The 13,376-nt window shown below is 42.1% G+C and overlaps 1 protein-coding gene across 4 annotated transcripts in view; it reads right to left on the reverse strand.

Annotated features, from left to right (window-relative positions):
• Positions 1 to 3,513: 3,513 nt before the first annotated feature.
• Positions 3,514 to 13,376, reverse strand: part of Hs3st4 (heparan sulfate-glucosamine 3-sulfotransferase 4) — a 426,554-nt gene continuing 416,691 nt past the window's right edge. For 3 of the 4 annotated variants that reach the window (XM_060366879.1, XM_060366880.1, XM_060366885.1), the window contains one exon: positions 3,514 to 5,606. In XM_060366879.1, coding sequence (XP_060222862.1) covers positions 4,970 to 5,606 — 637 coding nt within the window. In that variant the 3' untranslated portion in view covers positions 3,514 to 4,969. The remainder of the gene's footprint in view (positions 5,607 to 13,376) is intronic. The other variant, XM_060366882.1, reaches the window with a different exon arrangement.

A 13,376-nucleotide genomic window follows, 5' to 3' on the forward strand; every position in this document is an offset into this window, starting at 1 on the left:
TTTCATTTTATTAGCAGCTACTGCTTTGTACTTTAGTATAACTCATAGAGTCTTATGATTTGGAGTCAAGGCGAATTCTCCAGGGTGGTTCTCAGTGCCGAAAGTAAGTACTTGGAACTCTTCTTTCCTCTTGTTGGCTCTCTCCCATTTTTGTACTTCCACTACCCACTTTTGCCCCCTCCACCAGCACTCCTCGTGACAGGGTAAGTACTTTCCTATCTGCATTTCTCTGTCAGTCTTCCTCCTGGTTTGGGAGTCCTGTTGAGGCAGCCCAACTCTTTCCCATATTTATTTAATAAATGTTTTTATTATTATTTTATTATGTCTTTATAAGTGTTTCACTTGCATGTGTCCCTGTGCACCATATGCATGCAGGGCTCATAGAGGCCAAAATAATAATGATAATAATAATAATAATAATAATAATAATAATAATAAAGGCATCAGCTCCCTTTGAACTGGAGTTGCAGGTGGTTGTGAGCCACCACGTGGGTGCTGGAAATCAACCCCAGGTACTCTGGAAGAGCAGTTGGGGATTTTAACACTGAATCATCTCTCAAACCTCTGCCTCCTCAAACTCTATTTCCTTTTGCTGCCATGTGATCACTCAATAGATGTGTGTGGAGTGGTAGGGTGAATGAAACATGATGAATCTACAGGTTTGTTTTCCTGTATTCAGAAATTCCTATTCATCTCCCATTGTACAGATATGATTTCTCCTGTATTTCATCCTTGAATGTTGTTGGATGTATCTTATTACCTCATCACAGTTCACAATTTTTAAGATGTGATCTCATGTACCTCTTACCTGAAAAAGACAGTCCATCATTTCTGAGAAAGCAGACCTGTGACCTTACCTGTCCCCACCCTGAAACATGTATCAGGGCTCTTAATCTCACCCCCAGGCTCTCCACCAACTCCATTGATCATGTAGAGTTTAGGAGCTAGAACACCAGACCCTGAACTCAGCTAAGAACCATGCCCTGTGTTGATAAATCCTGGATCCTTGTGACATCTAAAAAGCCTTTAATATGGAGCAAGAGGGAGGCTAAAGAGTCAGGTGAATTTTCTAAGTGTGGAGTGGAAGAAGGTTTTGCATTTGAATGTGTGAATTTCAGCCAACTTAGTTCTGTTTTTAGGGAGATTTTTAAAACATCTCCTGTCCTGAGCTTTATGCAAATCTACTGTGTTTTACTTTCTCTCAGCATTTTCATGATTATTCAATGTGAGTAAAACAGTAGAATTAATTACCTAACAACACCATTTTAGAACACCATAAAGGTACATTGTTCTGGAATAGGTATCGTAAAACTATCCATCTCTTCCTTCACATCCTAATGATTATCATCCTCCTCTCCATCACCACCATCATCTTCATCTTTACTCTGCAGCATCAGCAACACCAGCATCATTATCATCATTGTCATCAGCAGCAACATCCTTCCTGTCAATGACATATTTTATTCTTTTCAGATACATCTCTATCTATTAAGTAATTTTCATCTCCATGGAAACTTTGGTTAATACCCAGGTAAGGATTAAGCATACTTCTGTTGTAGATATAAAAAATGAAGATAAGTCAGATTGGTAGTTCTTTTTGTAGAATTCACAGATAGATACAGGAGTAAATGGAGACGTTCTGACAGCAATGGAGAAGCTTTCCTTGGGAAATAATAGTATGGAGGAATGGGAGGGGTCAAGGAAGTCATCTGCAGAGGTTAGTTGAAGATACTCATTAAGCTTGTAGGGAATCCCATAAACAGCCATAGATCCACTGACATATGGTGTCCATGCACAGGCTAAAGATATACCAGTGTGCTATGAAATTTTCCTATGATGTGTGTGTGTATGTGTGTGTGTGTGTGTGTGTGTGTGTGTGTGTGCGTGCGTGGGCATAGTTTGAGCTTTGAGCTGGTGAACTTAAGCTTCAGTGTCATGGCTTTTTATCTTTCTGGTATACACAGATACTTTCAAACTGAGATGTAGCAATTACACTACAGTATTTGGAAAGATGAGTTCTTTTCTCATTTAGAACCACATGCAGTAACTATGAATCACCCCTTCCAGGAAAGGGAGGGGAGGAGAGCATTACATATAATTTATGCTTGCTAATTGAAATCAAATACCAAGTTCAATCTCCCTGGGAGTTGCCATGCTCATATTTAAATAGGGCAGAAGTACTCTAGCCAGACTCTATGTTAGCATGTTGGTTTAGCTTTTCTGGATAGATAATGATTCATTCATCAAGCCTTCACACTAACAGACAAGGCTCAGTCATTCATTCTGAGCTGGAGAGTCGAAGAAATATTAGCCACTGAAGAAATCAGAATCATAAACATGTCAAAGTTGCATTTCTTTTCAGAATCAGGATTCTTCAAATATATTGCCAAATGGAAGAAAACAAACAAACAAACTCTTGCTCTTGAGGCTTAGTCCTCTGCTCTTTCTTTATACAGAATGGCATACAAATGACCAAAGGGGTGGGGGGCTCAGACTTTTATTTCACAGTGCGAAATGGTTTATTTACCTCTTGTTAACCATGTTAAAATGAGTTTGTTGTCTTTATTTGGAATATTTATGTAAGGACACACACTTAGCAGCTATGTTTTTGGAAGCAGCTCTTACGGTGTGAGTTTGATGGGATTATGAGGACAGAGAAAATGACTGGAGAGCTTAAGCGGGTTGTGCCCATCCAAATGAGATAGAATTACAGGCTCGGAATGGCCACTATATGTCTCCAGAAGTTTTCTAGAACTGGATAACGTCCTTTGACAGAGTTATGATGTTACCATAACCTAGCTGCCACTGAACTCCCAAACACAACATGCTCTGCAAAGATGATGTAACCTTTCCTTGTAGGGTTCAAAACCCTGGCACCACTCTCCTTGACAGTAAATCTCGTGAGTGGGATTTGCTGTCAAGGAAAGTAAAAACCATGAGTTGGGTTGAGAGTGAGGAAGAGTGCACAAAGGAACAAGACTTTCCTCCAGTTCTAAATCCCAGTTTCCTTAAGAACATTTCTGGAAGGGTCAATACCACCACATAGCTCTTCTAGAGCTCAGGAAGCTCTGTCTGTCTGCCAGTTCACCCTTCTTCCTTCCTTCCTTCCTGCCCTCCCTCCCTAGTTCTCTCTCCCCATCTTCCTTCATCCTTTCTTCCTTCTTTCTTTCTCTCCCTTTTCTTCCTCTCTTCCCCCTCATCTTTATGTATTTACTCCCTTTTGGCCAATGTCTCACTGTGTGTCATAGGCTGGCCTCAAAGCCAAGAGGCTGTGTCAGCCTCCCTGACTAGCTTGGTTACAGGTGCCTTCCACTCTGCTTGCCTTGAGGATATGTCTTGTGCAAACTCTGCCGAGATGATTCCGCTGGGCCTGACACCCATCACTCTTTGTTCTGCTCACAGAGCAAGCCCCCACATGAGCTGCCATTCCCTACATTGCCAGGGTAGGGGTAGGGGTAGGGGTAGAGGTAGGGAAGAAGTGACCAACACAAAAACACCATCAAAACCCATCAATCAGGTTGCATTAAGCTTTATAACAACACAGTTTCCATTTAGTGGGAGAAATGACAGTTTAATAACAGCTGAACAGATTCAACTCTCCCAGCTCATACAAATTTCCAATTTTACTACAATTCTTGGCTTCTTGGCTTTGGAGATCTGCGAACAAGTGCTTTATGTCAAATGCTGTGTTTTAATTGAACCATACTAATGGGAAGGGACACTTTATTTGGCAGCCCTTGAAAAGGATGTCTGCAGACAGTCCTTGCCCTCCCCACCCACTTCACACTGAAAATTTTCTCTCTTGCCAATGGCCCAATAAATGCCATCTCTGAGTAGAGAAAAATGAACCATGAGGTGACCCTGAGGGGGCAGTGGTGAGACAAACAGAAAAACATTGAGTGCTCCCTTCCTCTCTGCATCCAGAAGGGTTACTCATAACAGCTAACAAGCAAGCTCAGGTCTTTGCCTCTAGAGCATAGTCTAACCCCCAGAAATGGTGATCTCAGGACCACCATCCCTAAGGACAAAGACCTTTAGGTAAGGGCCTCCCACCAAAAGGACTGGGTTTTTCTGTAAACCACAGTTACAAGCATTCATCTTTGCCAACCTCAGGGCTCAAAACACAGATGCTGTCTCCCTGTTCTGGGAGCGTTCATGTGGGCCAGATTCCAATGTGAGGATGTATGCTAAGTTTCTCTGTAATTTAGAATACTCATGAAGAGAGAGACCCACCTTGGATGGCTCTCAGATAGAAGGCTCCAGGGGTGTAGGCTATTTTTTTGGTGAGGAACATACGTGCATGTCTTTGCCTTCATATTGTGGGGAGGGAGGAAGTCAAAGGGTCATGGGATGAGTCCTTTGATAGGAAGGCTAGACAGGCCTTGGAAGGAGGATATTGCTCCCTGGGGGTCTTGGAGCTCTCAGCCACAAATAGTGTTCTTGAGAGATGCCAGAGCAGAAGTCTACATACCAGGGATTAAATACAAGGCTGGAATCCAGACTCCCAAGACTATAGTAAGAGCTCCTGCAAAGTACACCTTTCTTTCTTTCTTTCTTTCTTTCTTTCTTTCTTTCTTTCTTTCTTTCTTTCTTTCTTTCTTTCCTTTCCTCTCTCTCTCTCTCTCTCTCTCTCTCTCTCTCTCTCTCTCTGCCACTCATCAACATAGCATCTGTCTGTGACACCGGAAGATGCTTATCCTGTTTTCAGACTCTATTAATGAGTAGAAGATACTATTCATGGTGGGTTCTGGTGGCCACCTGGTCAACCAGGTACTGTTGCTTCCTCCACAGGGAAGCCATGATATCTCTACCTCTGCCTAAGCCTGCAATATTGGAGGTAACCTGACTGGAGCAGGCTAGCAATCTACTTGGTGCTCCAGCATGACTGAAGCTTCAGAACCTGGGGGATTTGGGACTCTGGTAAAGAGTATCCTTGCTATTCATTAGCCTTTCCTCCATACTGTCAGCCTCACTTATCACCCTCTTCCTGTTCCCACTGGAAATCTTGACCAGTCATTTGGTAAAACATCATGTTGAAGGGTTTGTAGAATTTCCGAAGTCTATGGATGACATCTGGGTCAATGCGGGGATGAGTCCGACCTTTGCTCTTGCCCAAACATCTTGGGGCACTGCTGTCTTCTGGCTTCTTCAGGCAGGGGAATCCCTTGGTTTTGTTGAAGTAAAAGTGCTTCTCAGTCACAGCACGCTGGAGTCCTAGGAAATCCTGTACTGTGGCCATCTCTCCTGCGGGGTCCACTATGAGTCGCTCGCCGCTGACGAACAGGATCTGAGAGAGGGGAAAGTACCGCAGCCAGTTCTCCAAGTGTAGCGCGTAGATCCCAATGCGAATGGCACTCCAGGAGGCATCAATGAGCCCCAGGGTCCGATTTTTGAAGGCCAGCACCTCAAAGGTGGGGATCTCTGGCTTTTTTGATAGTGTCTGGGTATAGTCAGAAATGGCCCTGGTCACTGGGTTTCGTACCACCACGATGAGTTTGATGTCCTTGGCCATAGAGTGAATGCGTTTGGGAGCCTCACTTGTCACGAAGTAACTAGGGGTCTTTTCCATGGTTATCTGCCCATCCACCGTCTTGGGCATCACATTTCTAGAAGAACAAAGGAAGTAGAAATACAGTGGTCATTATTATACCCAAGATATTTTAATATCTTTGCACAAATTATATGCAATCATAACCTAGATAGAAGCCACCAACGAGAACAGATAGCACTGGGCAGGTCTATTTATCTCTGTCTTCCAACCATAGGCTTGACTATGTAATTATCAGAACAGGCAGGGTAATGCTTATGCATTATTCCTAGGGGAGTCTTGTATCCCTGGGTTTAAACTGCTTTTCTACCTCTTACCAGTTGTATTTAACCTAGATATGCCCTTAATTTCTTTATATATTAGTTTTATAATCTCTGAAATGGAGGTAATGATAGCACCGACTTCCCACTGTAGTGTGAGGATTAAGGGAGATCATGTTTGAAAAGCATTTAGCATGGAATCTCATGTGTACATGAGCTCAATAAATTAAGGGTTTTATTATTGTCATAGTAGCTTTCAGGAAATGTTTGAGCTCAACAAGACCTCAAAGATTATCTAGTCCAGTGTTGGCAAATTCTCACTGCCTCTTGTTTGTGTATGAGTCATAGCTAAGAAGGATTTGTAATCTTTAAATGGCTATGGGAAAAACCCAAATGATAGTAATAGCAGCATTCTATGATAAATGGAAATTATGCAGAATTTAAATTTCAATGCTTGTAAATAAACCTTCCAATGAAACCACACTTACTCATTTGCATATTGTCTAATGAGTAAGTGAAATTGGTTGGTGCAACAGGTATGTGGCCCACAGAACCTGAAATATGTATTATTTTGTCTTTTAAGGTAGTTTTCTGACCCCTGAGTTACTCCAAAAAAACATTGTTGTATAAGTGAAAAAAAAAATCAGTGATAAAGAAATCAGACAAGCTTTGTGTCCTCAGAAAAATTAAGCATATCCTTGCGGTATGACATCTTCATTTTAAAGTCCCAATACTCACCTTAAGTTCATTTAAGACCAAAATGAGATACAGAATGCAAGCATAGACTGGGTTCAACATACACAATTTTCTTCTTTCTTTGTTTTCAAGTGTGCCCAGTAAACCTCTCATAGAGCCTGCTCTATCTGGGATCTTGAATAATCTCCCAAAGCCATATGTTAAAGGCTTTGTCTCCAACCTAGGTAGGGTGATGAAATCCTTGAGGGTGGAGCCTAGTGAGAGGAAGTTAGGTCTTTGGAGCCGTGCTTTGAAATGACATATTAAGGGGCTGTCAAGTTGGCTTGGGGGTTAAAAGCACTTGCTGCTTTTGCAGAGGACTGTGTTTGGTTCCCGTACTCATGGGGCATCTCACAACTATCTAAAACTCCAATTCCAGAAGATCTAGCCCCCTCTTCTTAACTCTACAGGCACCAGGTGTATGCATGGTGTACAAACATAGATGCAGGCAAAAGGACACATACATAAATGAATAAATCTTTGAAACGTTTTAAAAGGTGAATATGATGACCCCAGCATCCCCTGTCTCTTTTTCTCACTTCTATGTTGAGGTCATGTGGTATACTCCGTCCATGATGAACTCCTTCCACGTGTTGTCACAGACTCCAAATCAATGAGGCAAAGCAACCACAGACTGGAATCTCTGAAACCACGATCAACCTACCTTCCTACTAAGTTGGCTGTCTTAGGTGTCTTTCACAGTCATGGAAAGCTGCTGACTAATGCAGATCCCACGTCACACTTCTTGTCTCTTAGACACTTTAACAAAATCATTTTCCATCTCCACCCCTGCATCCATGTTTTCCTTCAGGGAGGGAATTTGATGCCAGAGTGGAGGACCAATAAGTGATTTAAAAAACGAAGCTCAGGATTTTATTATGCAGCCAGTTTGCTGTAGGCATATGTGGACCAGTGCTAATTGGGGATAAACGAATTCAATACCTGATGGTACAGTGGGCCATCTGCCACCAGGTGCTCCATTAAATCCACTCACTCCCGAGCCACGCACCAAAGTGGTACATTCAGGATTACACAAGACCTCTTTGTTATGATGACATGCGTTTAAATGTCTCAGCTAATAAAACTTAATACAGACGAAGATCCCTTAGCCTCTCCTACCGTAATTAAATTTATTTACTATCACTTGTGTGGAGAAAGAATGACTTCTTTTATCTCTAATTCGCATGCTCTGTCAATAATTAATTGCTGCTGGGTTTTGAGCTTTCACAGCAAGCTCTTTATTAAGCATGAGGAATTTGCCTGGTAGAAAAATTCGCTGGAACTAGACCTTGTTAAGAGTACCCTGGTTGGGCAGAATGTAGTTCTCAGATCAAAGCCACCGGCATGGCCATGTTTGTTTGGAGATGACATAGTCTGCACAGTATTGACAGTCTCTCTCTCTCTCTCTCTTTCTCTCTCTCTCTCTCTCTCTCTCTCTCTCTCTCTGTGTGTGTGTGTGTGTGTGTGTGTGTGTGTGCCAGTTTGACCTCACTATCCATGATGGTCTTGTTTGGAAACTGAGGCTGAGAAACAGTGTTTGAGTGTAGACCTGTCTAGTCTGATAACTTGAATGCTCTGATGATGTTTGTTGTCTCAGTGAAGTCCCTTACTGCATTCTCAGCCTCAATTTCTCACCCAGAAGATGGGGCCAATAAAATCCCATGCTCTCAGGACTGAGATGAAGACTAAATGTTATCATGCAGGTGGATCACTTAAGAGGCTTAAGAGAGCACGTCGTGAATGCCAGAATCTTATTTTCACTTAAGCCAGCTGTCTAGGGTCGTATTCAGAGCAATTCTTACAGAAGGGCAGAGGGGAATATTACATTTGACTGAAAGGAAAGGCTGACCTGAGGGTCTGTTCTAGAATAAGGCAAATTCCAATTCAAACCACTAACTGTACTTCTTGATTTAGAGGCTGATGGCCAATCAGGAACATAGCACCTTGCAAAAACATTGAGGAAATGTTGGTGAAAGACAACCTTCGGAAAAGTGTTCTTTTTGCATGGCTTCTCCGAAATTTCGGGTCCCTGGGCTGCATTTTTGCGTGTCTGCCTTGTTACGTTTTTCCTTAGCTCAGAAATGGCTGTACAACTTCTCTTATCCATTCTTTGTATTCACTCCTTAGGCCTCAATGCTTACTTTACATTGAGTCCATTCAAATTCATCTCCTCTACTCCAGCTAATTGACAGTCTGTCAAGATTCTTGTGGATCTTAAATCTTTTATTCAAAACATCTAGGATGGAGTGGTTCCCAACCTATTATTCAGTTGATACGGGAGGTTGAGTACATGCCCAGCTCGGCATTTGATGCAAAAGGAATACACGGCTGAAATAGTGAATAAAGCATATAGCAGAAGAGGAGTTGAGGTGGCTCTGATGGTATTGCTGCAGGTGAAGGTGCCAAGCATGTAATTCAAGGACATTCTCCCAGCTGAACATCCAGGATAAGCAAAACTGGATCACTGAATTAAGATCCAACTGTCTCTTTGCCAATGAGATCTCCAGTGGCTTCTTGCAAATCTATGATTTAACAGTTCTCCCTCTTCTAAAACTCACCCTTTCATTCATTCACTCACTTGTTTATTTATTCACTTCATAAATGATCATTCACTATTAAAATAACAATGAAGAAACAAACTTGGAGCATGCAGCCTAGCTGTGACTTCTGACAAATGAAGAGTATTATAATGCTATGTAATTAACTATTTTAATAAAAGTACCAAGTTTCTTCACTAGTCCCATTCTGCACAGAAGGAAACAGGCTTACAACCCAAGGTCTTACTGAGTATGTGTTTTGTTTCTTAGTTTAACAGCTAAGTTACTCAGACTTAATTTGGTGACAATCTCTTGAGTGACTGTCAAGCCATTAATCTCTTCTCTTCTGGACAGGTTTTATTGTAATAAGTTTTGTTGCTATTTCTCCTTCCCAGATCTCTTATCTGGGCCTCTGATCTAGCAACTATTTCTGCAATGTCTTGGTCTCCTTTCCCTATAACCCTGGAGGAAGTAGGGCTGGGGCGTTTGCTCAGTCACTAAAGTGTTCACCACACAAACAATGGAGACCTAAGTTTGACTCCCAGGACCCTCATTTATAAAAATCTGGATGTGGTGGTACATTCTTACACTTTAGCACTCGGGATGCAATGACAACTGGAACCACGGGGCTTGGTAGTCAGCCAGCTTAGCCTACTTGGAAATTGCCAGGCCAATGAGAGACTCTGTCTCAAAAAACAATGTAGGTGGTAACTGATCAAGAACAACTGAGTCTGATCTCTGACCTCCATATACACAGGTGGTGCACATCTATGTGTACATAACACACTTGCATTCATACACACACACACATACACAGAGAGAGAGAAAGAGATGAGAGAAAGAGGGAAAAGAGACTAAGGGAGTCATATTCTTTTATCGAATATGACATTTTCCCACCTGGGCTTAGAATCTTATCCTTACCACCTTCTTGAAGCTTTTCACCCCTCAATTTCTCTTCTCTTTTCTAATTTTTAATTAAGTTCTTCTCAGCTGGGTCTGACATTTCAATACGCCCATGTTCACACATTGTGGTGTGTGTGAGGAACAGGAGAAAGGCCAGGGATGCTGGAGGGAGTTAGAAAATGTAAGAGAGTTAGCAAATAAGGTCAGGAAAGATGGGTGGGGACCAAACCCTGGAGGACCCGACAGATATTAGGAGGGCATAAGGATTCCTTTCTATATGACAATAATCCATTGAGGAGAATCAAACAGAAGACTAGAATATGATTTACATTTAATTGTCTTTTCTGGCTGCTTTGCTGAGACCAAATTGTGTTTGAGCACCAAAGACAGCATTCTCAGAAGCTATGTCAAGACTATAAGTTAAAAGTAGCAGTTGTCCATATGAATAAGCACCCATCATCTCTATGATGGGTGGACTGAGGTTAAGTCAAAGAGAGGTGTCGGGGACCACTGTAAAACTGGCAGCAGCCTTACAGATTGATGATCTACTTATGAGAAGAACCTGTAAAACAGGCAGCTGTGGAGTGGAAGACATCAACTTGAATTTGGACATGGGATAACTGTTATGCACTATAATGGCATGAGGAACTTATCTGTGCCAGGAAATAAGAGAGCAATGTTTATCTTCAGTTAGTCACCAGCAGATGGTCAGATCTGCTCTTTATCTATGCCATGGATTCACAGGCAGGAAAGTGTGTAAATGCTTATTATGTCAAAAAGTTAATATTCTGAAAGAGTTCTCTCTAACTGCTATTTTATTGCATTATACTATATTTTATATATTTTAGTTTGAGTACAGCACTGGAGATTGAAGTCAGGTAATTCAGGACCTCTTCTTTGCAAGATAACTGCTCTACCACACCCCAGAACCTTACTAAGTCATTTGGGACCTCCAGAGTCCTTGCATTACTGAGTTTACAATAAAGACCTAAAGTGGAATGGGGGAAGCTCAGTGGTAGAGGGCTGGCCTAGTATACGCTAAGCACAAAGCCCTTCATGTGTTCTCTTGCATCACGACAAACAAATATGCAAGCAAGGAATCATAGCAGAAATGGTTCCCGTGTCCTGCACAGCTAGTCTCAGTTCTTAAAGATATTGGGCAATGTTTTACAAGCCCATGTTCTTAGTGCCTAGCCTGGCAAACACCACCATATAATGCTCTATAGCTATATGTAGTCACTGAGTTATTATGGGAGTGATATACAAATGAGTACATGGTCCCTCCCCTCTTTTCCGAGGGTGGAGGAACTGAGTTCTACTGGATCACTTGCTCCTTAAACTAGGTTATCCTTTCATGAGGGTCAGCGTGCCTTCTTCACACCATGCTTGTCTGAAAGACCATGCACTTCATTGTGGACCACATGGTAAGAACACACCGTATCTGGGATTAGAAATGCCCATTAATGATATCCTGGGTGCTCAGAGCAGCCTTGGCATCAGCATCAACATAGAGTCCTGAAGTGAGAATCATTCCACCTAAGTTGTCAGCTGCTCTCACAGCACAAATGTTTATGATATGCCCTCTAGCTCTCACCACAACCCCCACCCCCTGCCATTGGAGTGGACACTTTCATAAGCACAGTTCTAGTGAATTCCAGTCAGCAGAGTCTAGGGCCACAGTGACAGCAGTTGCCATAGCTCTATTACAGAAGGCTTACTCACTCCATGCTGTTTCATGTGTGAGGGAAGGCTGACGTCACTAAGCATGTTCAGACACAGGACTCCCCATGCATAGTCAAGGGCACAAAATCTAGAGCTCTACTTGCCTACTGTGAACTGGTTTGTTAGTGGTGTGATCTTGCACACATTATGATGCCAACTTTCAATTTCTCAACTATGACACTGCAGAAGTGGTTCACATTCATCAGAAACCATGCCTTGAATTCAGATCTATTACTAAGCTAACATTTGTGATAGGACTTCATTCCAACTCTGGTTTGGTTGAGACAGGGTCACACTATGTTGCTTCAGCCTCCAAGCAGCTGTGACTGCAGGTATACATACTGTCCCATCTGTTCTACTTTCTCTTGATGCTGAGCCAGAGTTTCTGTTCAACTACATGATCAAGAGGATGGACATATTTGGACATATTTGAACATATTTGAACATATCTCCACAGCATATTTGAACATCATTGGTGCTTAATAGGTACATCAAATCCATTTTCAGGGGCTGGGAGGAGGGTTCAGTTGGTTGGGTGCTTGCCTATCTTATAGTTTGAGTTCCAGGAACACCACAGACTGGGTATGGTTGTATTGTCCCAGCACCTGTCAAAAGTATCACAAGTCCCAGGTCAATTTTAGCAACCCAGTAAGTTTGAGGTCAGCTTGGAAATCATGAGACCCTATCTAAAAATTGATGTATTGTCAACTTCCATTACATTAAACTGACAATGAATTCACTGAATCCAATGAATTCATCCCCACTGTAAGTCAAGAATCACCCGCAGTGTCTCATTACCATTATCTAGAGAACAAACGTCACGTGAATAACTGCCTTTTTACAGGGCAATCGAATTATGTGAGCTAATATCTGGTGAGTGACTCACAAATTCTCAATACACCTGATGGTAATTTTTTAAAACGCCCTTTTTGATGTTTGTGCCATTATAATCTCTTTGGAGATCAGAAGCTAAAGCACAGGGAGATGGATTAGTTTGTTCACAGTCAAAAGAGGCAGACTGCAAATTTAACCTTAGATTTTGCCTATCACAGTAGCCTACCCCTTTTGGTTACTTCTTCTCACAAACGTCAAATTACAGAGGCTCAGCAAAGTGTCAAGACTGTCCCAAAGTCACTCTGCTAGTAGGTGGCAAACTAAAATTCTAAAATGAGAATCATTACACGAACAATGAAGGGGGTTTACTACTGAGAATCACATAACCCAGGCCAGAATCCATAGAAATTCTTGCCAGATCAAGCTACATCATTCAATTTATAATATCTCTCTCCAGGGACTCCTCAACTGAAGCGAATGGACACCATCATGAACACTGAGGGAGAAAGCGATCAACCATATGATATATAAAGTGCCCATTCTCCCTGGCAGGGTCAGTACAGAGCTTGCCTTTAGCTTGCCTGAATTGCAGGTGTGTGGGTACCTTACACTTTCCCAAATGTGCTATCTAGTGGAATAAATGATGCATAAATTAGCAATATTTTCTGAGCCCTCTTGATGAACTGTAACCCACAAAAAAATGGTGGTTAAAGCAAGGGCAGGTGATTGGGGCTGCTCCTCTTCACCTAGGGAAGAAACACACTTAAAAGTCAGTGCAACACCTGTGTCACATTACCCTGGTCCAACCTCACAGGCCCCTGTGACTCACTGAACCTT

This window comes from Meriones unguiculatus, chromosome 14 (genome assembly GCF_030254825.1).
Source record: "Meriones unguiculatus strain TT.TT164.6M chromosome 14, Bangor_MerUng_6.1, whole genome shotgun sequence".
Taxonomy (NCBI): domain Eukaryota; kingdom Metazoa; phylum Chordata; class Mammalia; order Rodentia; family Muridae; genus Meriones; species Meriones unguiculatus.